Below are 26368 nucleotides of genomic sequence, written 5' to 3'. Positions count from 1 at the left end.
CAGGAATTCTGCAGATGCTGGAAATTCAAGCAACACACATAAAAGTTGCTGGTGAACGCAGCAGGCCAAGCAGCATCTCTAGGAAGAGGTACGGTCGACGTTTCAGGCCGAGACCCTTCGCCAGGACTAACTGAAGGAAGAGTGAGTAAGGGATTTGAAAGTTGGAGGGGGAGGGGGAGATCCAAAATGATGGGAGAAGACAGGAGGGGGAGGGATGGAGCCAAGAGCTGGACAGGTGATAGGCAAAAGGGCATACGAGAGGATCATGGGACAGGAGGTCCGGGAAGAAAGACAAGGGGGGGGGACTCAGAGGATGGGCAAGAGGTATATTCAGAGGGACAGAGGGAGAAAAAGGAGAGTGAGAGAAAGAATGTGTGTACGAAAATAAAAAACAGATGAGGTACGAGGGGGAGGTGGGGCATCAGCGGAAGTTAGAGAAGTCGATGTTCATGCCATCAGGTTGGAGGCTACCCAGACGGAATATAAGGTGTTGTTCCTCCAACCTGAGTGTGGCTTCATCTTTACAGTACAGGAGGCCGTGGATAGACATGTCAGAATGGGAATGGGATGTGGAATTAAAATGTGTGGCCACTGGGAGATTCTGCTTTCTCTGGCGGACAGAGCGTAGGTGTTCAGCAAAGCGGTCTCCCAGTCTGCATCGGGTCTCGCCAATATATAAAAGGCCACATCGGGAGCACCGGACGCAATATATCACCCCAGTCGACTCACAGGTGAAGTGTTGCCTCACCTGGAAGGACTGTTTGGGGCCCTGAATGGTGGTAAGGGAGGAAGTGTAAGGGCATGTGTAGCACTTGTTCCGCTTACACGGATAAGTGCCAGGAGGGAGATCAATGGGGAGGGATGGGGAGGACGAATGAACAAGGGAGTCGCGTAGGGAGCGATCCCTGCGGAAAGCGGGGGGGGGAGGGAAAGATGTGCTTAGTGGTGGGATCCCGTTGGAGGTGGCGGAAGTTACGGAGAATAATATGTTGGACCCGGAGGCTGGTGGGGTGGTAGGTGAGGACCAGGGGAACCCTATTCCTAGTGGGGTGGCGGGAGGATGGAGTGAGAGCAGATGTACGTGAAATGGGGGAGATGCGTTTGAGAGCAGAGTTGATAGTGGAGGAAGGGAAGCCCCTTTCTTTAAAAAAGGAGGACATCTCCCTCGTCCTGGAATGAAAAGCCTCATCCTGAGAGCAGATGCGGCGGAGACGGAGGAATTGCGAGAAGGGGATGGCATCTTTGTAAGAGACAGGATGAGAAGAGGAATAGTCCAGATAGCTGTGAGAGTCAGTAGGCTTATAGTAGACATCAGTGGATAAGCTGTCTCCAGAGACAGAGACAGAAAGATCTAGAAAGGGAAGGGAGGTGTCGGAAATGGACCAGGTAAACTTGAGGGCAGGGTGAAAGTTGGAGGCAAAGTTAATAAAGTCAACGAGCTCAGCATGCGTGCAGGAAGCAGCGCCAATGCAGTCGTCGATGTAGCAAAGGAAAAGTGGGGGACAGATACCAGAATAGGCACGGAACATAGATTGTTCCACAAAGCCAACAAAAAGGCAGGCATAGCTAGGACCCATATGGGTGCTCATAGCTACACCTTTAGTTTGGAGGAAGTGGGAGGAGCCAAAGGAGAAATTATTAAGAGTAAGGACTAATTCCGCTAGACGGAGCAGAGTGGTGGTAGAGGGGAACTGACTAGGTCTGGAATCCAAAAAGAAGCGGAGAGCTTTGAGACCTTCCTGATGGGGGATGGAAGTATATAGGGACTGGACATCCATGGTGAAAATAAAGCGTTGGGGACCAGGGAACTTAAAATTATCGAAAAGTTTAAGAGCGTGAGAAGTGTCATGAACATAGGTAGGAAGGGATTGAACAAGGGGGGATAAAACCGTGTTGAGGTATGCAGAAACGAGTTCAGTGGGGCAGGAGCAAGCTGAGACAATAGGTCTGCCAGGACAGGCAGGTTTGTGGATCTTGGGTAGGAGGTAGAAACGGGAAGTGCGAGGTGTGGGAACTATAAGATTGGTAGCAGGGGATGAGAGCAGTGACAAGCTCTATGATTTATTAATAACTCACCACATCTGACTTGATTGCTAGGTCCACACGAATATTAAATCCACTTTTTAACTCATATCCGTTTCTTTAAAATCAACAGAATTTGTTTAGTCTTTGTACGTACAAAATACTGAAAAACAAATCATTGTTATAAATCTATAAATTGAGTTCTACTCCTAATGGAATTTATAAGCAGAGATCATAGAGCATTGTATTCAGTTCTGGTCGCCTCATTATAGGAAGGATGTGGAAGCTTTAGAGAGGGTGGAGAGATTTACCAGGATGCTGCCTGGATTAGAGAGCACGTCGTATGTGGATAGATTGAGTGAGCTGAGGCTTTTCACTTTGGAACAAAGGAGGTTTAAAAGTTACTTGAAAGAGATGTACAAGATTAAAAGAGGCATAGAATGGATATTCAGGGGCATAATTTTAAGGAGATTGGAGGAAAGGATACGGCAGATATCAACAGATAGATTTGTTTCAAAACACATAGTGATGAGTGCGTGGAACGTGTTCCCAGAGGTGGTGGTAGAGGTAGATACATTGGGAATATTTAAGAGACAAGACAGGCACATGGATAAAAAGAAAAATGGAGGGCTTATGTGGGAGGGAAGGGTTAGACTGATTTTAGAGTAGCTTAAAAGATCAGCACAACATCATGTGTTGTTACTTTCTGTGTTCTAAATTTTCACAACTGAATTAAAGTACCAAATACTAGATATAACTAAACTAAAACAGTGTTGATTCTAAAGAAGTTAGTAACAGAGTTCTGGTTATAAATTATCTAATAAATGTAGAACAAAGGTGATAAAGAAAGCCTGTAACTCTCAATAAAATTCATGATACCATGTTAAATGCTGAAAGTTTGTAGTGACCACAGCAGTATGAACCATTTAATGAACAAAGTACACTCATTGATAGCATTGAAAAACGTTAGAACTGCGCACCTACCTTGTTAGGGCTCTGACCGCATCATTATAGTGCCGAAACACAACGTAGGCATTCATGTTATTCCTCTTAGGGTGAACCTTCCTTCTGAAAAGGAGGTGGAGAAGACAACATGAGAGCATTTCTCACGGTGAGAATTCTGCTGTCGTTTTCACTTCAGACTTGCATTGGTTGTAGAAAAATAATGAGGCAAACTAATTCCAGAGGTCGTCACCCTTTTTGCCTCTTTGGGCCAGATCATGTATTAATGAGCAGACAGTGGGCCAGATAAATGCCATAAGAAACTTGAAATATGGGAATTATCCATTTCAAAACATCTAGTTATGTTTTGCCTCAAATTAATGAATAACGCATGCTAGGAAATCATTTGTGCTTAAGGTTCCCTACCCCTGAGATAAACCAAGATCGGTTGAGCAAGTTAAGGCTCAACCAAGCACTGACAGATACGTGAAAGTTGCCGCACAAGTTGAGAGGGCTGTAAGGTGCGTTGGCCATCATTAGTCAGGGGATTGAGTTCAAGAGATGAGAGCTAATGTTGCAGCTCTGTAAAAGCCTGGTTAGACTGCACTTGGAATATTGTGCTCAGCTCTGGTCACCCATTATAGGAAGGACGTGGAAAATTTAGAGAGGGTGCAAAGGTGATTTATCAGAATGCTGCCTACTTTAGAAAACACATCTTATGAGGATAGGTTGAGCGAACTTTGGCTTTTCTCTTTGGTGCGAGGGAGAATGAGAAGTGACTTGATAGAGGTGTACGAGATAATGAGAGGAATTGACAGAGTGGATAGCCAGAGACTTTTTCCCAGGATGTATTACAAAAAGTGGTTTAAAGTATTTACATTGCAGAGATCCCCAAATATTTCCCAGACTTTGTGCAAAAACCCTTTTCCTCATACTTCCACCTATCACCAAGTGTTTATACTTTCCCTAGTCCTTGAACGAAAGGAAGTATCTTCCATTTATCCCAGCAAGAATCACCATTCACACCCCTGCTTCCAGTGTAACCCTGTGGCTAGAATCCCACTTCTCTGAGACTATTCTCGTAAGTCTTGCCTGTAGTCTTCACGTCCCCTTAAAAGCAGGATCACCAGAACTGGGTGCAATATTCCAGCTGTAGCTAAGACCTGCTTTCCTCTATAATTAGCAGAACAGAACACAGCATAGTACATGCCCTTTGGCCCACAATTTTAACCTACTCCAAGATCAATCTAACATTCCCTTCTATATATCCCTCCATTTTTCTATCATCCATATGCCTATCTAAGTTTCTTAAATGCTCCTAATGTATCTGCCTCTATCACCACCCCTGGCAGTGTGTTCCAAGCACACATCAATCACTCTGTGTAATGAATGTACCTCTGACATTACCCTCCCTTCCCCCACTATACTCTACTGCAATCACCTTAAAATTATGCCTTCTCCTATTAGATATTTCTGCCCTGGGGAAAAGTCTTTGACTATCCACTCGACCTATGCCTGGTATCATCTATCGAATCACCACTCATCTCACTCAGAATGGCTTATTTCTGTTGCCATGTTTTACCGTCTTATACTTCTCTTCTTGTTCTATCACTTCACACTAATACTCTACACTTTCTCAACCACTTTCCTGTCCATTGTGCCAGCCTTTCCTTTTGCACCTAATTAATATCTGACTCCCTGTTCGACACCACGACGAGTTTAGTGTCAATTTGTAACTTATGCTCCACAAATGGAGGCACAGTGACCTGGGTTCAATTCCTGTTGCTGTCTGTAATGAGTTTGTACATTCTCCCTGCCACATATGGGTTAGGGTTAATAAGTTGTTGGTGCTGGAAGCTTGGCAACATTTGCGGGCTGCCCCAACACATTCTTAGGCTGAGTGGTTGTTGATGCAAACGACACATTTCACTGTATGTTTTAATGTACATTTGACCAATAAAAATAATCTTTATAAGAAGTACAAAGTGTTATTGACACACCACTGCATATCAGTGTGCTTAGTCAAAAGCCACAGGAGATTAAGAAAGGGCTAAAGTAGGGTTTGTGTCTGCAGATCAGGGAAGTCCACATGTAAAAGCACCAATGAACAAGCAAAGTTACTTACTGGATAGTAGCCAATTTCTTGGAGATGCTGGGTTCCTCACGTGCCTTTAGCCGAGGGAAAACAAAGAGGGAAGAGGAATTAGATGAAGCATCTTAATGTCATTAATGTCATTAACAGAGATACCCGCATGGTGTGTTGCCTCCCAGGTGCCAAGGTACGGGATGTCTCGGATCGGGTCCTGAATATTCTGAAGGGGGAGGGTGAGCAGCCAGTTGTCTTGGTACATGTTGGTACCAATGACATAGATAGGACAAAGGAGGAGGTCCTGAAGAGAGATTTCCAGGAGTTAGGAAGGAAGCTGAGAAGCAGGACCTCCAGGGTAGTAATCTCGGGATTGCTACCTGTGCCACGTGCTAGCGAGGGCAAGAGTAGTCGGATCAGGCAGATGAATGCGTGGCTGAGAGACTGGTGTAGGGGGCAGGGCTTCAGATTCTTGGATAATTGGGATCTCTTCTGGGGGAAGTATGACCTGTTCAAAAAGGACAGGTTACACCTGAACCCGAAGGGGACCAATATCCTGGCGGGAAAGTTTAATAGAGCTATTAGGGAGGGTTTAAACTAATTTGGCAAGGGGATGGGAACCGGAATGATAGTGCGGAGGAAGGGGAAAACAGAAATAAATCTAAGATAGTGAGCAGTAAAGATGTCAGGAAAGACAGGCAGGTGATGGGGCAAATGTGTAGCCATTGGGATGAGTTGCAGTGCAATAAAGTTGCAGAGAAATCAAAGCGAAAAGTACCAAATACTGGTCTTAAGGTGTTGTACTTAACTGCACACAGCATAAGAAATGAGGTGGATGATCTTGTTGTACAGCTACAGATTGGCAGGTATGATATTGTGGCCATCACTGAGACCTGGCTAAAGGATGCATGTCTCTGGGAGCTGAACGTCCAAGGATACACGGTGTATCGGAAGGATAGGAAGGTAGGCAGAGGGGGAGGCGTGGCTTTATTGGTAAGAAATGATATTAAATCATTAGAAAGAGGTGATATAGGATCGGAAGGTGCAGAATCTTTATGGGTTGAGCTAAGGAATAGCAGGGGTAAAAGGACCCTGATGGCAGTTATTTATAGGCCTCCAAACAGCTGCAGGGATGTGGACTACAAATTACAACTGGAAATAGAAAAGGCTTGTCAGAAGGGCAGTGTTATGATAATTGTGGGGGATTTTAACATGCGAGTAGATTGGAAAAATCAGGTCAGCACTGGATCTCAAGAGAGAGAATTTGTAGAAGGTCTGCGAGATGGCTTTTTAGAACAGCTTGTTGTTGAGCCCACTAGGGGATCGGCTGTACTGGATTGGGTATTGTGTAATGAACCGGAGGTGATTGGAGAGATTGAGGTGAAGGAACCCTTAGGAGGCAGTGATCATAACATGATTGAGTTCACTGTGAAATTAGAAAAAGAGAAGCCGAAATCTGATGTGTCGGTGTTTCAGTGGAGTAAAGGAAACTACAGTGGCATGAGAGAAGAACTGGCCAAAGTTGACTGGAAAGAGACACTGGCGGGAAAGACAGCAGAGCAGCAGTGGCTGGAGTTTATGCGAGAAATGAGGGATGTGCAAGACAGGTATATTCCAAAAAAGAAGAAATTTTCGAGTGGAAAAAGGATGCAACCGTGGTTGACAAGAGAAGTCAAAGCCAAAGTTAAAGCTAAGGAGAGGGCATACAAGGAAGCAAAAATTAGTGGGAAGACAGAGGATTGGGAAGTCTTTAAAACCTTACAAAAGGAAACCAAGAAGGTCATTAAGAAAGAAAAGATTAACTATGAAAGGAAACTAGCAAATAATATCGAAGAGGATACTAAAAGCTTTTTCAAGTATATAAAGAGTAAAAGACAGGTGAGAGTAGATATAGGACCGATAGAAAATGATACTGGAGAAATTGTAATGGGAGATGAGGAGATGGCAGAGGAACTGAACAAACAGGGAAGAGAAGTGTGCGCAGTCACAATTACGACAGAGAAAGTACTCAGGAAGCTGAATAGGCTAAAGGTCGATAAATCTCCTGGACCAGATGGAATGCACCCTCGTGTTCTGAAGGAAGTAGCTGTGGAGATTGCGGAAGCATTAGCGATGATCTTTCAAAAGTCGATAGATTCTGGCATGGTTCCGGAGGACTGGAAGATTGCAAATGCCACTCCGCTATTTAAGAAGGGGGCAAGGAAGCAAAAAGGAAATTATAGACCTGTTAGCTTGACGTCGGTGGTTGGGAAGTTGTTGGAGTCGATTGTCAAGGATGAGGTTACAGAGTACCTGGAGGCATATGACAAGATGGGCAGAATTCAGCATGGATTCCTTAAAGGAAAATCCTGCCTGACAAACCTATTACAATTTTTTGAGGAAATTACCAGTAGGCTAGACAAGGGAGATGCAGTGGATGTTGTATATTTGGATTTTCAGAAGGCCTTTGACAAGGTGCCACACATGAGGCTGCTTAACAAGAGCCCATGGAATTACAGGAAAGTTACATACGTGGATAGAGCGTTGGCTGATTGGCAGGAAACAGAGAGTGGGAATAAAGGGATCCTATTCTGGTTGGCTGCCGGTTACCAGTGGTGTTCCACAGGGATTAGTGTTGGGGCCGCTTCTTTTTACATTGTACATCAACGATTTGGATTATGGAATAGATGGCTTTGTGGCTAAGTTTGCTGACGATACGAAGATAGGTGGAGGGGCCGGTAGTGCTGAGGAAATGGAGAGTCTGCAGAGAGACTTGGCTAGATTGAAAGAATGGGCAGAGAAGTGGCAAATGAAGTACAATGTTGGAAAGTGCATGGTTATGCACTTTGGCAGAAAAAATAAACGGGCAGACTATTATTTAAATGGGGAAAGAATTCAAAGTTCTGAGATGCAACGGGACTTGGGAGTCCTCGTACAGGATTCCCTTAAAGTTAACCTCCAGGTTGAGTCGGTAGTGAAGAAGGCGAATGCAATGTTGGCATTCATTTCTAGAGGAATAGAGTATAGGAGCAGGGATGTGATGTTGAGGCTCTATAAGGCGCTGGTGAGACCTCACTTGGAGTACTGTGGGCAGTTTTGGTCTCCTTATTTAAGAAAGGATGTGCTGACGTTGGAGAGGGTACAGAGAAGATTCACTAGAATGATTCCGGGAATGAGAGGGTTAACATATGAGGAACGTTTGTCCGCTCTTGGACGGTATTCCTTGGAGTTTAGAAGAATGAGGGGAGACCTCATAGAAACATTTCGAATGTTAAAAGGCATGGACAGAGTGGATGTGGCAAAGTTGTTTCCCATGATGGGGGAGTCTAGCACGAGAGGGCATGACTTCAGGATTGAAGGGCGCCCTTTCAGAACAGAAATGCAAAAAAAATTTTTTAGTCAGAGGGTGGTGAATCTATGGAATTTGTTGCCATGGGCAGCAGTGGAGGCCAATTCACTGGGTGTCTTTAAGGCAGAGATTGATAAGTATCTGAGTAGCCAGGGCATCAAAGGTTATGGTGAGAAGGCGGGGCAGTGGGACTAAATAGGATAAAATGGATCAGCTCATGATAAAATGGCAGAGCAGACTCGATGGGCCGAATGGCCTACTTCTGCTCGTTTGTCTTATGGTCTTATGGTCATTAGGCTGGGGGAACAAACCGAAAAATCAGAACAGAGTCAAACCCAGTATCAGACGCCTGACTTTAATACACCATTACCTTTGTCTTCCCCTCTGTCCCAGGTCACACAAGGTCCTGACCTGGAGGTACATAGGCTATCCTCCATGGTCACCAATCCAATTTCTGGAACACACTCCCCAGCCACATTACATGACTTGCAGATAGGATAGGGTCTTTTAACAGACATTTAGATAAGTACATGGAGCTTAGAAAAATAGAGGTCTATGCGGTACGGAACTTCTAGGCAGCTTCTAGAGTAGGTTACATGGTCAGCACAACAATATGGGCCAATGAACCTGTAATGTGCTGTAGATTTCTATGTTCTATGTATTATCTTCATCAGGGTTTCACAGTGGCTCATCTATCTACCACTAAAATTCTCATGCTCTGTTTGTCTGTTTGTGACCTCCAATTAGCCCAAACGGTGCATTACAGCGGCACTTTTTTTGACCGAATCGACTTAAAATGCGCTAACTTACAGAATGCATGCAAAGTTCAGGGTTATATATTCGTATAAAATTGCTCACTCGTCAATCAGCAGGCCCCACTTTCCATAACCCGAGACGATTCCACCTTCCATGGAGACCGCGACGCCACAGCCCGGCACATGCTCACGGCCAGTCTCAGCAGCACCTCACGATGCTCACAGAGCCACATCAACTGCAGCAAAAGGGCAGGGCTATCATGTCCATTTAGGAGAGCACCAACCACATCATCAAGAAACAACAGCATTTTGGAAGCTTTGGTGTTACTGCTTCGTATCTTCTATCAAGCATTAGGGTAAAAAAATATGGACAGCCTAATTATGCCGCGTGGAAAGAGAAGGGGGACATTATGGTCAAGAGGGCCGCACAACTCCAGGATCAAAGAGTCAGGACAAAAAAGATGAGAGAAGAAGAAACAGAGGAGGGGAGGCATGCACATCTCCTAAATGACAACAATAGGCACAGAAGGAGGAGAGAACAAGAATCCGATCAGCCCAGGGCCGCACGACTCCAGGATCAGAGAGAAAGAACAAATGGTAGAAGAGATGGAGACGAAGGATGTAAGGGCTGCGCGTCTCCAGAATGACAAAAACAGGCAGAGGAGGAGGAGCAAGGAAGAGACAGGGGAGAAAAAGAAAGATCAACTCGAGAATATGCGGCAAAGGGTACCCTATTGAATAACCAGCAAAGAGGAGTATATGAATATGTGTGCGACTGCTTGGAAAGGAATCTCTCTTCAATGACTTTCATTGATGCACCAGGAGGAGCGGGCAAGTCATTTATCACCAACTTGATCTCCGCTAAAGTTAGGGGAGATGGAGGTGTTGCTGTTGCTGTAGAATCATCAGGTATTGCAGCAGCATTGATGCCTGGTGGTAGGACAGCGCATTCAAGATTCAAAATACCCCTCAAAGTCAATGAAGATGCCCTTTGTAACATCGATAAAAATACCAATACTGCAAATTTACTTCAAAATGCCAGGCTTATTGTCTGGGATGAGTGCCCCATGATTAGGGGGGAGAGCTTCGAAGCTGCAGACCGGACCCTTCGTGGCGTACGTGGCAAGAATGAGGCCTTCGGGGGTATTTTAACCATTTGCTGTGGCGATTTCCGTCAGCTTCTAGCAGTTGTGAAATGAGGAAATGATGCTGATGTGGAGAACTCATGCATAAACAAATCCTACTTATGGAGAAGCTTCATCAAGTTTCAATTGAAGAGAAACTTGATTGAGTGAGGGAGAAGGACTATATTCTCAGTTCTTATTGGATGTTGGAGAAGACAAGATTGAGAAAAATGAAAACGATGAAATCGAATTACCTGAAGATACGATTCTGCCAGTGAAAACTATGGGAGAATGCATTGATTTCATCTACCCGACATTCGACAATCCTGCAGAACTGTTCTCGAGGAATTCTATCTTGGTTCCTCTCAATGAAATGATGTGAAAAATAAACTTCACATATATTAGACTCTTCTCTGGAATCATGAAAGAATACTGCTCCTTCAATGCCGTAAGTGAAGGAGCTAACGCCATTCATTTTCCTACAGAATTCCTTGATTCCGTCGAACTCTCTGGATTGCCACCACATAAACTGGAATTGAAGAGGAGATCTCCCATCATTTCAGTGAGGAACATGGATTCACCAAGGCTTTGCAATGGAACGCGAACGATGGTGGAAGAACTGCACGACAATCTCATCGTAGCAAAGATAAACATTGGTGCGTTCAAAAATGACATTGTCATGATCCCAAGAATTACTCTGTTTAGCAGAAGGGGAAGATATCCCTCTTCAGTGGAGCCAGTTCCTGATACAGTCATGCTTTGCTAGGACTATACATAAGGCGCAAGGCCAAACCATGGAGAATGTGCTGATTTTTCTGCTGAAACCAGTATTCCAGCATGGTCAGCTGTATGTGGCTTTAAGCCGGGGAAAAAGAAATGAAAACATTAGAGTATTCTTGAAGGGTGGCAGATCAACCAGAAATGTTGTCATCAAAAGTGTCCTTTGTTAAACGAGGAGGAGCTATATTTGTCTTGCTACGTGTCTTTCTTCTTTAATAAACTGAGTTCTTCTTCTTTAATTTCCAAAGCAAAGTGATACCAATAGCATTCAGGGAAATTAATGTTCATTCTGGTCACTTCAGACTGCACTACCTTTCTCTCAAAGGGTGCCCCAACAGGTCACCCGGTTGTCTAGTTAGTACAGGTATCCCCCGCTTTTTGAACGTTCGCTTTACGAAACCTCACTGTTACGAAAGACCTACATTAGTACCCTGTTTTCACTTTCAGAAGGTGTTTTCACTGTTACAAAAAAAAAGCAGCGTGCGATAAAAGGCAGCACGTGCCCCAAGCAGCCGCTCTCCCCGGATTTGGAACGGCATTCTCACCAGCATTGCTTTAACACGAGCCTGTGAGCAGTCGTTTGCAAGATGAGTTCTATGGTATCGGAAAAGCCTAAAAGAGCTCGTAAGGGTGTTACACTTAAAGTGTAAAACTAGACATAATTAAGCGTTTCGATCGTGGTGAACAAAGTAAGGACAAAGTGAGTTTGGCTTGTGGAAGCTGACGAACATGATGTTGAAGAGGTTCTGGCATCCCATTACCAAGATCTGATAGATGAAGAGCTGATGCAATTGGAAGAAAAAAGGATGACAATCGAAACCGAATGAGTAATGATAAAGTACGACTTTAATTTTGAAAGAGTACGTCAGTTTAGGGGATATTTACAGGATGGTTTGAGTCCTTACAAAGAACTGTGTGATAGAAAAGTGCACGAGGCTCAGCAGTCAAGCAAGCCTTCCACATCAGCCACAGCAGGCTACGAACCTCGACCTTCGACATCAAGGCGGGCAGAGATAGAAGATGACCTGCCTGCCCTAATGGAAACAGACGATGACGAGATGACACCCCAGTGTCCCACCACCCCAACCCCCAGGCCACGGACAGATACCGATTCGCAGAGAATGCAGCAGTAGCCGGGAGGCACACAGCACATCTTTAAGAAAAAAGCCGAAATAAACATGCTAATTAATTAGGTGCCGCCCGACACGTAATTGTCGGCCCAGATCAGAGATGACGCAATCGGAAATCGGCACTGACCTGGGCCAACAATTACGTGCCGGGCGGCACATAATTAATTAGCATGTTTATTTCGGCTTTTTTCTTAAAGATGTGCTGTGCGTCTCCCGGGTACCGCTGCACCCCTGCATGCTTCGCGGATTGGTATCGGTTCGCTGCCCAGAGGTTGGGGTCCACTGCACCACCCCAACCTGCGACAACTCAGCCTAACACACCATCATCCGTGTGCTCGGCGCTGTCCCGATTCCGGTAAGAGATACTACACTGTACATACATTATTTCTACTTTATATAGGCTGTGTATTTTTAGGTGTTATTTGGTATGATTTGGCAGCTTCATAGCTTAAAGGTTACTGCAGAGCGCTTGCGCCGTGTTTTTGCCAACAGCGCTTGCGTGAGATTTTCTGCTGATAGCGCTTGCGTGAGATTTTGGCTACGGAGAACAGTACAGTAATGATTGTGGAAAAGTATTTCTACTTCATATAAGCTATGTATTTATCATATCATTCCTGCTTTTACTATTATTTACTTTTACTGTTACTGTTATTTTAGGTTTTGTGTGTTATTTGGCATAATTTGGTAAGTTATTTTTGGGTCTGCGAACGGTCACAAAATTTTCCCATATAAATAAATGGTAATTGCTTCTTCACTTTACGACATTTTGGCTTACAAACCGTTTCATAGGAACGCTCTACCTTCGGATGGCGCGGGAAACCTGTACTAAATTTAGGGCTGAACACTAAATAATTGTCTTGCCAGAAAGATCCATAAACCAAAAATCCAAATACAGTTCATCTTCTTACCTCTAAATGAATATTAGCTTTAATTTCCAGAGGACTAGAATCCAAGAGCAAGGAAGTAAAACTGAGGTTTAAGAGGCATTGGTCAGGCCGCACTTGGGAGTACTGTGAGCAGTTTTGGGTCCCTTATCTCAGAAAAGTTGTGCTGGCATTGGAGATGGTCCAGAGGAAGTTCATGAGAATGGTTCCAGGAATGAAAGGATTAACATTTGAGGAGCACTGATGGCTCTGGGCCTGTACTCAATCGAGTTTAGAGAATGAGGGTGGAACTTATTGAAATCTATTGAATATTGAAAGATCCAGTTAAAGTGGATGTGGAGAGAATGTTTCTAATAGTCTAGGACCAGATGGCACAGCCTCAGAATACAGGGTCGTCCATTTAGAACAGAGGTGAGAAATTTCTTTAGCCAGAGGATAGTGAATCTGTGGAATTCATTACCATAGACAGCTGTGGAGGCTAAGTCATTGAGTATATTTAAAGCAGAGATTGATAGGCTCCTGATATTTAATGTGGTCCATAGGGCCCATATGACTAAGGATAAGTTGTCTCATTTTTATTTAGATATATCTCAGTATTGTGATAAATGTAATAATGGAGAATCTTCACTCATTCATATGTTTTGGACATGTCCGAGTCTTGGAAAACATTGGAAAGAAGTATTTCAAACCTTTTCGATACTTTTTAAAGTAAATTTCAAGCCTAACCCTTTGACTGCTTTATTTGGTATTGTTGGAGGAAAGGATATTATTTTGGAGGCATCTGATTTGCACATTTTGGCTTTCATGCCTCTTATAGCCAGAAGGACGCTTTTGCTTAAATGGAAAGATGTGGCCCCTCCTATTCACGCCTAATGGTTACGTGATGTGATGTCATGTTTAAATTTAGAGAAGATTCGATGTACTATCTTTGAATCTAACCAAGACTTTCAAACATTGTGGGAACCTTTTCTGAATTATTTTAAAAACCTTTGATTTGCTGTTAAAGCACAGATGATGACTAACAATCTTTTTTTCTTTTTTTTCTACTAATCAATTCCTACGTGGATAGGCTTTTTCCATTGAGAGTGGGTGAGGTTCAAACAAGAGGACATGAGTTGAGAGTTAAAGGGCAAAAGTTTAGGGGTAACATGAGGGGGAACTTCTTTACTCAGAGAGTGGTAGCTGTGTGGATCAAGCTTCCAGCAGAAGTGGTTGAGGCAGGTTCGATGTTGTCATTTAAAGTTAAATTGGACAGCTATATGGACAGGAGAGGAATGGAGGGTTATGGGCTGAGTGCAGGTCGGTGGGACTAGGTGAGAGTAAGAGTTCGGCATGGACTAGAAGGGCCGAGATGGCTTGTTTCCGTGCTGTAATTGTTATATGGTTATATAATCAGCTTCGGTCTTGGTAGTGGATTAGATTTTTTTTATATAATAAAATTATTATTTTTCAACGTTACGAACTAATTGACTTGCACGAATATAGGGTAAGGAGTCTTTATATGCGATTCAGCTTAATGTATTGACATATATATTTTTTTCCCTGTACTCTGTATTCTTATATATATAAATTAATAAAAATATTGGAAGAGATAGGCTCTTGATTAGTAAGGAGTCAAAGATTACGGGGAGAAGGCAGGCGAATGGAATTGAGAGGGATAATAAATCAGACATGATGGAATTGCAGAGCAGACTCATTGGGCAAAGAACTAATTCTACTCCCAGTCTTATGCTGTTAAATGCACATTAACTTTGGGTTTACTGCCACTCTCATCCCTCTTGTTTGTGTTGCACGGTACTTTTATATGCACCTTGTATATACAGTGGCATGCAAAAGTTTGGGCACTCCTGGTAAAAATTTCTGTTACTGTGAATAGCTAAGCGAGTAAAAGATGACCTGATTTCCAAAAGGCATAAAGTTAAAGACGACACATTTCTTTAATATTTTAAGCAAGATTACTTTTTTATTTCTATCTTTTACAGTTTCAAAGTAACAAAAAAGGAAAAGGGCCCAAAGCAAAAGTTTGAGCACCCTGCATGGTCAGTACTTAGTAACACCCCCTTTGGCAAGTATCACAGCTTGTAAATGCTTTCTGTAGCCAGCTAAGAGTCTTTCAATTCTTGTTTGGGGGATTTTCGCCCTTTCTTCCTTGCAAAAGGCTTATAGTTCTGTGAGATTCTTGAGCTGTCTTGCATGCACTGCTCTTTTGAGGTCTATCCACAGATTCTCGATGATGTTTAGGTCGGGGTACTGTGAGGGCCATGGCAAAACCTTCAGCTTGCGCCTCTTGAGGTCCATCGTGGATTTTGAGGTGTGTTTAGGATCATTGTCCTGTTGTAGAAGCCATCCACTTTTCATCTTCAGCTTTTTTATAGACTGTATGATGTTTGCTTCCAGAATTTGCTGGTATTTAATTGAACTCATTCTTCTCTCTACCAGTGAAATGTTCCCCGTGCCACTGGCTGCAACACAAGCCCAAAGCATGATCGATCCACCCCCGTGCTTAACAGTTGGAGAGGGGTTCTTTTCATGAAATTCGGCACCCTTTTTTCTCCAAACATACCTTTGCTCATTGCGGCCAAAAAGTTCTATCTTAACTTCATCAGTCCACAGGACTTGTTTCCAAAATGTATCAGGCTTGTTTAGATGTTCCTTTGCAAACTTCTGACGCTGAATTTTGTGGTGAGGACGCAGGAAAGGTTTTCTTCTGATGACTCTTCCATGAAGGTCATATTTGTGCAGGTGTCTCTGCACAGTAGAACAGTGCACCACCACTCCAGAGTCTGCTAAATCTTCCTGAAGGTCTTTTGCAGTCAAATGGGGATTTTGATTTGCCTTTCTAGCAATCCTATGAGCAGTTTTCTCAGAAAGTTTTCTTGGTCTTCCAGACCTCAACTTGACCTCCACCATTCCTGTTAACTGCCATTTCTTAATTACATTACGAACTGAGGAAACGGCTACCTGAAAACGCTTTGCTATCTTCTTATAGCCATCTCCTGCTTTGTGGGCATCATTTATTTTAATTTTCAGAGTGTTAGGCAGCTGCTTAGAGGAGCTCATGGCTGCTGATTGTTGGGATAAGATTTGAGGAGTCAGGGTATTTACAAAGCTTTGAAATTTGCATCACCTGGCCTTTCCTAAGGATGACTGTGAACAAGCCATAGCCCTAACAAGCTAGTTAAGGTCTGAGACCTTGGTAAAAGTTATCTGAGAGCTCAAATCTCTTGGGGTGCCCAAACTTTTGCATGGTGCTCCTTTCCTTTTTTTCACTCTAAAATTGTACAAAACAAAAATAATACACTAATCTTGCTTAAAATGTTGAAAAGAATGTTTCATCTTTAACTTTATGACTTTTGGAGATCAATTTATCTTCTACTCACTTCATTCACAGTAAGAGAAATTTTGACCGGGGTGCCCACACCTTTGCATGCCACTGAACCTTACCCCTGTGGGAGTTATTAATCCCAGATTTGTAAGTGGAGGTGGACAGAATTCTCCCACCCCCTCTCTCCATTACATTACTAATATCCTACCCTTTGACTGCACATCTAGAGAGGAAAATGAAGTAACGGCAGGACACTACGGGAGCCTGATTAAACAAGGGAACATTGAAGTAACCACTCACAAAACATGAACTCTTCACTGTACTTTCTGGGGTGACAAGGTAGCACAGCAGCTAGCATAACGCTGCACAGCATCAGGGATTGGAAGATTGGGGTCCAATTCCTGTAAGGAATTTGTATGTTCTCCCTGTGACCACATGGGTTTCTTCTGGGTGCTGTGGTCTCCTCCCACAGTCCAAAGACATATGGGTTAAGGTTAGCAAATTGAGCACGTTGGAAGCACATTGTCGACATAAATGATACATTTCACTATATGTTTCGATGGACATGTGACAAATAAAGTTCTTTATCTTTATCTTTAAACTCTTCACCACAGGTTACTAAGGGTGGTAAACTGACATGAAGTTTAAACCAGTTTCCATTTCATTCTTAAAACTCAGTGCACTTACCACAGAACGGATCCGTACAGATTCTATCGGCCCAAACTCTTTAAATAGCGCAATGATCATCTGTATAGAACGGCACAAAAGAAATAGGTGATCAATGTTAAGTGGAAATGATGAACATTAATTTAGTTATTTTTTACTTTCCTGAAATGTACAAGAAAGGACTTGTCTTTCTATCATGCCCTTAATGCTGTGGACTACTTACATCCAGTGAAATCCCATAGCAAGCAATATTTAATCAGAGGGCCCTACAGCATAGACAGCCCCTTTGGCCCATCAAGTCTGTGCCAACCTCAGAATCAGAATCAGGTTTATTATCATTGGCATGTGATGTGAAATTTTTTTTAACTTAGCAGCCGCAGTGTAATGCAATACACAATATACAAGAGAAAAAATAATAAATAAAAATAATAAGTAAATAAATTACAGCATACATATATTGATTAGATTTTAAAAAGTGCAAAAAAAAGAAATACTGTATATTAAAAAAAAGTGAGGTAGTGTCCAAGGGTTCAATGTCCAATTAGGAATCAGATGGCAGAGGGGAAGAAGCTGTTCCTGAATCACTGATTGTGTGCCTTCAGGCTTCTGTACCTCCTACCTGTGGGTAACAGTGAGGAAAGGGCACGCCGTGGGTGCTGGAGGTCCTTAATAACGGACACTGCCTTTCTGAGACACCGCTCCCTGAAGATGTCCTGGGTACTTTGTAGGCTAGTATCCAAGATGGAGCCGACAAGATTTACAACCTTCTACAGCTTCTTTCGGTCCTGTGCAGTAGCCCCTCCATACCAGACAGTGATGCAGCCTGTCAGAATGCTCTCCACAGTACATCTATAGAAGTTTTTGAGTGTACTTGTTGACATGGCAAATCCCTTCAAACTCCTAATGAAGTATAGCCACTGTCTTGCCTTCTATATAACTGCATTGATATGTTGGGACCAGGTTAGATCCCCAGAGATCTTGACACCCAGGGAAGTCCACAATCAGCTCTTTCGTCTTACTGATGTTGAGTGCCAGGTTGTTGCTGCAGCACCACTCCATTAGTTGGCATATTTCACTCCTGTATGCCCTCTCGTCACCATCTGAGATTCTACCAACAATAATCGTCAGCAAATTTGTAGATGGTATTTGAGCTATGCCTAGCCACGCAGTCATGTGTATACAGAGTAGAGCAGTGGGCTAAGCACATATCCGAGGTGCGCCAGTGTTGATCGTCAGCGAGGAGGATACGTTATTACCAATCCGCACAGATTGTGGTCTTCCAATTAGGAAGGCGAGGATCCAATTGCACAGGGAGGTACAGATGCCCAGGTTCTGCAACTTCTCAATCAGGATTGTGGGAATGATGGTGTTAAATGGTGAGCTATGGTCGATGAACAACATCCTGACGTAGGGGTTTGTGTTGTCCAGGTGGTCTAAAGCCATGTGGAAAGCCACTGAAATTGTGTCTGCCGTTGATCTATTGTGGCAATAGGCAAATTGCAATGGGTCCAGATCCTAACTGAGGCAGGAGTACAGTCTAGTCATGACCAACCTCTCAAAGCATCGATCAACCTGGTCTGCAAAGCCCCATTTATCTGCATCTGGACCATAGCCCTCCATACGCTTCTCATACATGTACCTGTCTAAACTTCTCTGAAATGTTATAATTGATCCATATCTACCACTTCAACTGGCAGCTCATTCCAGCCTCGCACCACCCTCTTTGTTAAGGAGTTCTCCTTCAGGTTTCCCCCTCATATTTCACCTATCACTCTAAACCTATGATCTTTAATTATTGTCTCACCCAACCTGAGAGTAAAATGCCTGCATACATTCATGATTTTGCTTACCTCTTTAAGAACTCACCTCATTCTCCTGTGCTGCAGAGAATAAAGTCCTAAGCTATTCAACCTATCCCTGTAACACAGATTCTCAAATCCTGGCAACATTTGTATAATGACCAGATAATTTGTTTTATGAGTTTGTTGAAAGATAGATGAACAGTAAAAAAAACTGCAGAAAAAGCTGGAAACACTCAGCAGGTCAGGCAGCTTCTGTGGAAAGAGAAACAGTTAATGTTTTAGGTTCATGACCCTTCATCAGAATGGGCGCATAAAAGGTAGACCTCCTAATAAAACATCACACAGTGGTTGAGTAATCATAGACGACCTGACAGATATTCCATAACAGATTCAGTCGATTCCGAGCGCTCTGGAATCGCAGCATAGCAGCATAGTGGTTAGCGTGATGCTTTACAGAACCAGCTATAAAGCATCGCGCTAACTGTTCGATTCCTGCTGCTGTCTTTAAGTAGTTCGTACGTTCTCACCATGATCATGTAGATTTCCTCTCCAGCATTTCAAAGGCATATGGGTTAGAGTTAGTGAGTTGTGGGCAAGCTACGTTGGGACCTGAGCATGGTGACACTTGCGGGTTGCTGCAGCACAATTCCTGCTGATCGGATTTGACACAAATGACACATTTCAAAGTACGTTTCAATGTATATTTTACAAGTGCTCTTGTACAAACCAAATATATTGTCTGACTGTTCTGCATTTGGAATTCAGTGCTTGCCTAGTTATAATCATAAACTCAGGTATGTGGATTTAGTAACATAGAAAACCTACAGTACTATACAGGCTCTTCGGCCCACAATGCCGAATATGTACTTACCCATTCCACGCGCTCACCACTCTCTGCGTAAAAAACTTATCCCTGACATCTTCTCTGTACCTACTTCCAAGCACCTTAAAACTGTGCCCTTTATCATTTACAGCTGGGAACAAAAACCGGTCCCAGCCAATCTGCAAAGCCCCTACAATTATTAATCCATTCTCTGGTCTGTTCCCCCACTGCCACCATGCCTTTTATCAATGGCCCCAAGCTTCGAACTTATCCCAATACTTTGCCTCTCTTTCCACCTACAAAATGCTCTTGAAAATCTACTTTTTTTGACCACGCTTTCAATCTTGTCCTAATATCTTGAGAGGCTTGGTGTTTTTGACAGTTTATGCACAGCAGCTTAGAATATTTTACTAGAACATAGAACAGTACAGCACAGCGCAGGCCTTTTGGCCCTCAATGTAGTGCCGACTACTTAAGCTGCTCCAAGATCAATCTAACCCTTCCCCTTCCTCCCACATTAGTCTATTGTCAATATGCCCAAGAGTCTCTTAAATGCCACTACTGTATTTGCCTCTCCCACCACACATGGCAGTGCACTGCACACACCCAGCACTCTCTGTATAACAAAGACACCACCCCCCAACTTTATTTAAATGGAAGATATATCTGTCAGAATTATCACTGAAATCTGTGGCAGTACATCAGTGATAACCGTCAGTAACATTAGTGATCGTGAAGCACGTACCACCAGACTCAAGGACAGCTTCTGCTGTGCTGTTATCAGATTCTTGGCTTCTCTGAGGATTATCAGCTTGTTACGGTGGAGAGGTTGTGAGTTTGTGAGTTCCTGAGAGTGATGTTGTCTGGGGTTTAGCTTCTAGTAGGGTCACCCATGGCTGCAAGGTCAAGGGGAAGGCTCCAGACGAAAAGCGATCCAACTAAGACCCCAGTGCTGGAGCTAGCAGAAGATGTTGCCACATCACAATGGAGTGAAGGTGGAGAAAGGTTGCAGCAGGCTCCCCAGTCGTATTGGATGCCACGCCAGTGCACCGTGACCCCGATCTGTTCATCAGCCTCCCCACGTTAAAGAGTCACACAAAGACGTTCACCATTCAGGGAATTACTCCTTAGGAGAACATCACACTTGACTCGAGTGATCGGACTACTATTATTAAACTCTTGAACAGACCTCCAGTACAATAAGATGGACTCTTGGCCTCACAATCAACCTTGTTATGATCTGGCATTTTATTGTTTACCTGCATTGCATTTTCTCTGCAGCTACTGCACTTTATTCTCTTACCTTGTTCCAGCTCAACGCACAGTGTAATGGAACCATAAAACACTTCAGCATGAAGTTGGCCCAACCATTTAATCTACTCGAAGATCAATCTAATCCTGCCCTCCTACACAGCCCTCCATATTTCTATCATCCAAGTGCCTATCTAAGAGTTTCTTTAATGTGCCCAATGATTTGGTTTGTATAAACAGTGTGCATTGCTGTATCTCAGTACATGTGACAATACCAATAGTCTCAGCCCATCTGCCTCAAGACCTGTATGTCAGGTAACCTTCGGCCTGAAGGGTGAGTGAATCAGCCACCTCTCACCTGTTTACTGTACTCAGCGGGCAGGTTCCCCACAAACACAGTCCTCTTGTTCTTTATCTTCTCCATCCCATGGTTGGTCCTGCGCTTCCTCAAACGTTTGGCAGCTTTCCCTGTTGTTTGCTCCACTGCTGCCAATGGCCCATCTTCGGTCAGCTTCTTTCTCTGCTTCACGCGGCGCACCCCTTCACCTTCCGTATCGGCGGCATTCAAGGCACTCTCTCTGCAGACAACACAAGAAGTCAGTTAACTACAGGGCCAGAACCCATTTAGGTGGATACCAAGGGAGCTTGGACAAGGCTTTCATCCATCGTAACACAGAACTACCCCACCCCCCAAGTCTATTGGCCGGTGTTCACTGCTCACAGGCCCAGGCACCAAAGTGGAGGGGGGACCACGTACAGGATGGGAGTCAGTTTGGAAGAAGTTCAGGATATCCTTAAACACCAACCCCTCCCCAAACTTTTTTCTCACTGCTGCTATCAGGAAGGAGGTACAGAAGCCTTGGGTCTCGTACCATCAGGTTCAGGAACAGTTATTACTCTACAACCATCCAGCACCTGAACCAGCTTGGATAACTCCACTCAGCTCAACTCTGAACTAATTCCACACCACAGTAGTGTAGTGGCTAGTGTGATGCTATTACAGCTTGGAGCATCGGATTTCAATTCCGGCATTCTCTGTAAGAAAGTTTGTATGTGGGGTTCCTCCTGGTGCTCCAGTTTGCCCCACAGTCCAAAGATGTACCAGTTAGTAGGTTAATTGGTCATTGTAAATTGTCCTATGACTAGGATCAAGTTAAATAGGTGGGTTGCTGGATGGTGTGGCCATTGGGCCAGAATGGTCTGTTCTGTATCTTCAAATAAACAAAATAAGACCCACAGACTCACTTTCAAGAACTTTACAACTCCTGTTCTCAGTATATTTATTTACTTTTTATTATTTTTTATTTGCAGTTTGTCTTTTTTTGCACATTAGTTCTTTGTCAGTCTTTGTTTTTGTGCAGTTTTTCATTGATCCTATTGTATTTCTTTGTTCTACTGTGAATGCCCACAAGAAAATGAAGGTCAAGGTAGTAAACTGTAATATCAAGACTTTGACAATAAATTAACTTTGAACTTCCGACTCTCACACTCCAGACCAGTGCTCGAACACACCCAACAATCTCCCCTATGCCTCGGAAACCCTGTAAATGCCCTTGCCCAGAACATCAAATTCAGATTTATTTATCACATGTACGTCGAAGCATACAGTAAAATGAGTTGTTTGTATTCACAATCAACACAATTTTGCCACATACATACTATCTAATGATGGAGTTATTTTGATGACTTCCACAACCCGGCTCCAAGCTTAAAGCCTTGTGGACACTTACATTCCTCTCTGTTTCCCCTTAGCTACATCTCTCTGCTCGCATCAACCACCCTTTTAGGCAGACTTCTGGCGCCCATATTATCTGATGGGATTCCTCAACTACTTTCAAATCTTCCAATAAATAACCTTAAATCTATACCCCTGCTGTTGCTGTTCATTCTGTCCAAGCTTCTCGAAGGGTCAACGGTGAGAAGCTCCAAGTTCCTGGATCTATTCGGGGTTCAACACATTGATGCAGTTACGAAGAAGGCACGCCAACGGCTCTGCTTTGTTAGGAGTCTGCAGACTCTTGCAGATTTCCACTGATGTAGCATGGAAAGCATTCTAATTGGTTGTATCTGCATCCGGTACGGAACCTCCAATTCATAGGATTGCAAGAGGCTGCAGAGGTTTGTAGACTCAGCCAGCACCACTACAGGCACAACCCTCCCCACCACTGAGGATATCTTCAAGGGGCAGTGCCTCAAGAAGGCAGTAGCATCATTAAGGACCCTCACCATCTGGGAGGAATGCACAGCATACTGAAGACCCAAAATCAGTCATTTAGGAACAGCTTCCTCCTCTCCACTTTCCGATTTCTCAATGGTTTATGAACACTACTGCATTATTCCTTTTTTTTAAAGCACTATTTATTTTTTACAATTTATAATAATTTTTATGTCTTTTGGAGTATACTGCTGCCACAAAACACACTTTTCATATCGTATATCAGTGATAATAAATCAGATTCTGATTTGAATAAATCTGCCAGTGGTCTCCTTTCTAAACAACCCCAAAAACAACCATTGCTAGGACAGCATGGTAGCCTAATGGTTAGGTGTAACATTTCACAGCACCAACGATCAGGGTTCACCTCCCACTGCTGCTTGTAAAGAGTTTGTATATTCTCCCTGTGATCGTGTGGGTTTCCTCCCACAGTCAAAAGATGTACGGGTTATTAAGATAATTGGGCATGCGGGCTCGTTGGGCCTGTTACTGTTACTGTGAATGAAGATATCTCTGAACGAAACCTTTCCTCCTCTTGGATTTTAACAGCATTACCACTAGGGTTAAGGTTAGTGCGTTGTCAGCATGCTAACTTGGCATGGCAATACTTGCTGGCTGCCCCCGGCACAACCTCAGACAGGATTGATCATTGATGCAAACAACGCACTTCACTGTATGCTTCAATGTTTCTAACTACATATTTCAAATAAAGCGAATCTTTCAATCTTAAATTTAACATTACTGATACAGGTCCTCCACAGGTTATAAATGCCTAATCAATAGTACATACAAACAAGAGTTTGGGAGATCAGGATTTGTTCGGACCTGCGGGCTGCAAGCATCTTCTCTCCTGTGGGAACAGGGCATTTTCCCAAAAACTATGAGCCGTGACGATCCAAGCAGAGCTGGAAGTGCTGAGCAGACTCACTCAGTAAGTTTGTGAGGCCACCTGACAGCTGCTCCTTCTATGCCTGCTTGCCCTCCCATCCCAGCTGTTTCTGTGATACTCATCGTTCTCGTTCATATCTGATTTATGAACCGTGCAGGTCATCAATGGATCTCGGGATCAGAATCCTGTCATAATCCAGAGACCATGTACAGTTGTAAGCCGACAGTTTTAGTATTGTCCTTGTGAATCTTCTCATTACTGATTTTCCAGGGCCTCTCTATTCAGTCTATCACACAGTAATCACAACAGTCAACTCTCCCAAAGTTCAAGTTCAAAGTATTATCAAAGTACATACATGTCACCATGAGATTCATTTTCTTGTGGGTCTTCATAGTAGAACAAAGATACTATAGAATCGATGAAAACCTACACACAAATAATGACTGACAAACCACCAATGTGCAAACGTCAACAAACTGTGCAAGTAAAAGTAATAATTTAATAGTAAATAGAAATAAGCATACTTGGTAAAGTTAACTGAACCAAGCTTGTGTAACCCTCAGGTTTGGCTAGTGACTTAATCTAAGGGAAGACAGCCTCCGGCCCGACCAAACTTGCAAAATCTCATTTGGGTGGAAGCTGCGTGATGTGTCCCCTGTTACAAATCAGTACCACAAAATAACAAACAGTACACCAAATGCAATTAGACAATTGAGCTTGATAATTCTTAATTTGACTACAGTGTTAGTAAAGAAACAAAAAAAGAAAAAGGGCCTATTCTCATGAAACAGTCTCATGCGCAACATTGGAGCTCATGGTTTTCCCGTCTGTTTGTTCTCCATCGATTTGCCCCTGATTGTTGACTCCTGACCCCATTCTAAGTCCACTCGGTCCTGCAGACTACAACTTCCCTGTTCTGGCATCTTCTCCCTCCATCTTCCACTGAACAAAAGCCCGCCAAAACCTTTGCTCGGGCACACAAGAAAGGAAAACATCTCCCCTCATTGGCCAGTGCACATTCCAAAGTCCCTGTTATCTCTAGTCATAACCCAAACACTGTTGCTACAGAGAAACCATTACATTCGAATGAAACATTACAGAGAGGCCATTACATTAGCAGTGAAACCATACAGCACGTTACACTTGTTATCTATATTAACAAGTTGGGTGTGAATGTACAAGGAATGGCTAGTAAGTTGGCAGATGGCAGTAAAATAGGTGATAATAATGGACAGTGAAGAAGGTTACCAAAAATTACAGGGGTGGGGGGTGGATCTTGAACTGATGAGTTAAGTGGACCAAGGAATGGCAAATGATGTTTAATCCAGATGAGTGTGAAATGTTGTGTCTGGAAAGACTTTGACAGAGATGGAAGTGTGTAGAGCATTACCACCCCGGGTCTTACCAGGAGTACAAATACATGATTCCCTGAAAGTGAAGTCACTGGTGGAGAGGATGGTGAAGAAGGCTTTTGGCATGCTGGCCTCCATCAGTCAGGGCACCAAGGATAGGAGTTGCGTGGGAGGTGGGGGGTGGGGGTGGTCATGGTGCAGTTGCATGGGAAGCTGGTGAGACCACACTTGGAGTTTTGGTCATCCAGCTACAGCAACCATGTTATTAATCTGGAAAGAGTAGGAAAGATGTTATTAATCTGGAAAGAGTACAGAAAAGGTTTCCGAGGATGTTACCAGGCCTTGAAGAACTGAGTTAAAGGGAGAGATTGGTCAAGCTGCAACTTTTTTTCCCCTTAGAGTGCAGAAGACCAAGGTGATCTGACAGAGGCATACAATCATGAGGGTATAATAGGGTGGATGCATTCATTGCTTTTATTAGGGTTGGCGTATCAAGAATCCGATGGCACAGCTTTAAGATGGGAGGGGAAAGTTTTAATGGGAACTTAAGTTTTTTTTTAAAACACAGTGTTTATTTTTATTCAGAGATGCACCTTTGAACAGGCCCTCTCAAGCCCAACGAACCACTCCATCCAGCAACCCACGTATTTAACTCTAACCTAATCACAGGACAATGTATAACCTACTAACCAGTACATCTTTGGACTGTGGGAGGAAACTGGAGCACCAGGAGGAAAGCCATGAGTTCATGAGGAGGATGTACAAACTCCTTCCAGAGGACACCGGAACCGAACTTCTAACTCCCATGCCCCATGCTGTAATAGCGCTGCACTAACTGCTACACTGCCGTGGTACCATGTTATGCATGTGGAATGAGGTGCCAGATGAAGTGACTGAGGCAGATACAATAACAACAGGCACTGGGATAGGAAAGGCTAGGAAGGTTACAAGCCAAACTCTGGCAAAAAGGGCTAGCTTGAATGGGCATCTTGGT

General features: G+C 43.5%; 1 protein-coding gene across 1 annotated transcript in view; it reads right to left on the bottom strand.

The window, feature by feature from the left end:
- Positions 1-26368, bottom strand: part of rbm34 (RNA binding motif protein 34) — a 40381-nt gene that overhangs the window by 5204 nt on the left and 8809 nt on the right. The window contains exons 4-8 of the mRNA XM_063071657.1: positions 21277-21496; positions 17064-17123; positions 5090-5133; positions 3007-3090; positions 2077-2140 (exon numbers count right to left, since the gene is read on the bottom strand). Coding sequence (XP_062927727.1) covers positions 2077-2140; positions 3007-3090; positions 5090-5133; positions 17064-17123; positions 21277-21496 — 472 coding nt within the window. The remainder of the gene's footprint in view (positions 1-2076; positions 2141-3006; positions 3091-5089; positions 5134-17063; positions 17124-21276; positions 21497-26368) is intronic.

The sequence above is a fragment of the Mobula hypostoma genome, chromosome 2 (assembly GCF_963921235.1).
Source record: "Mobula hypostoma chromosome 2, sMobHyp1.1, whole genome shotgun sequence".
In the NCBI taxonomy this organism is placed as follows: domain Eukaryota; kingdom Metazoa; phylum Chordata; class Chondrichthyes; order Myliobatiformes; family Myliobatidae; genus Mobula; species Mobula hypostoma.
The sequence above is the reverse complement of the archived record's forward strand: the minus strand, read 5'-3'. Positions and strand labels throughout refer to the sequence as shown.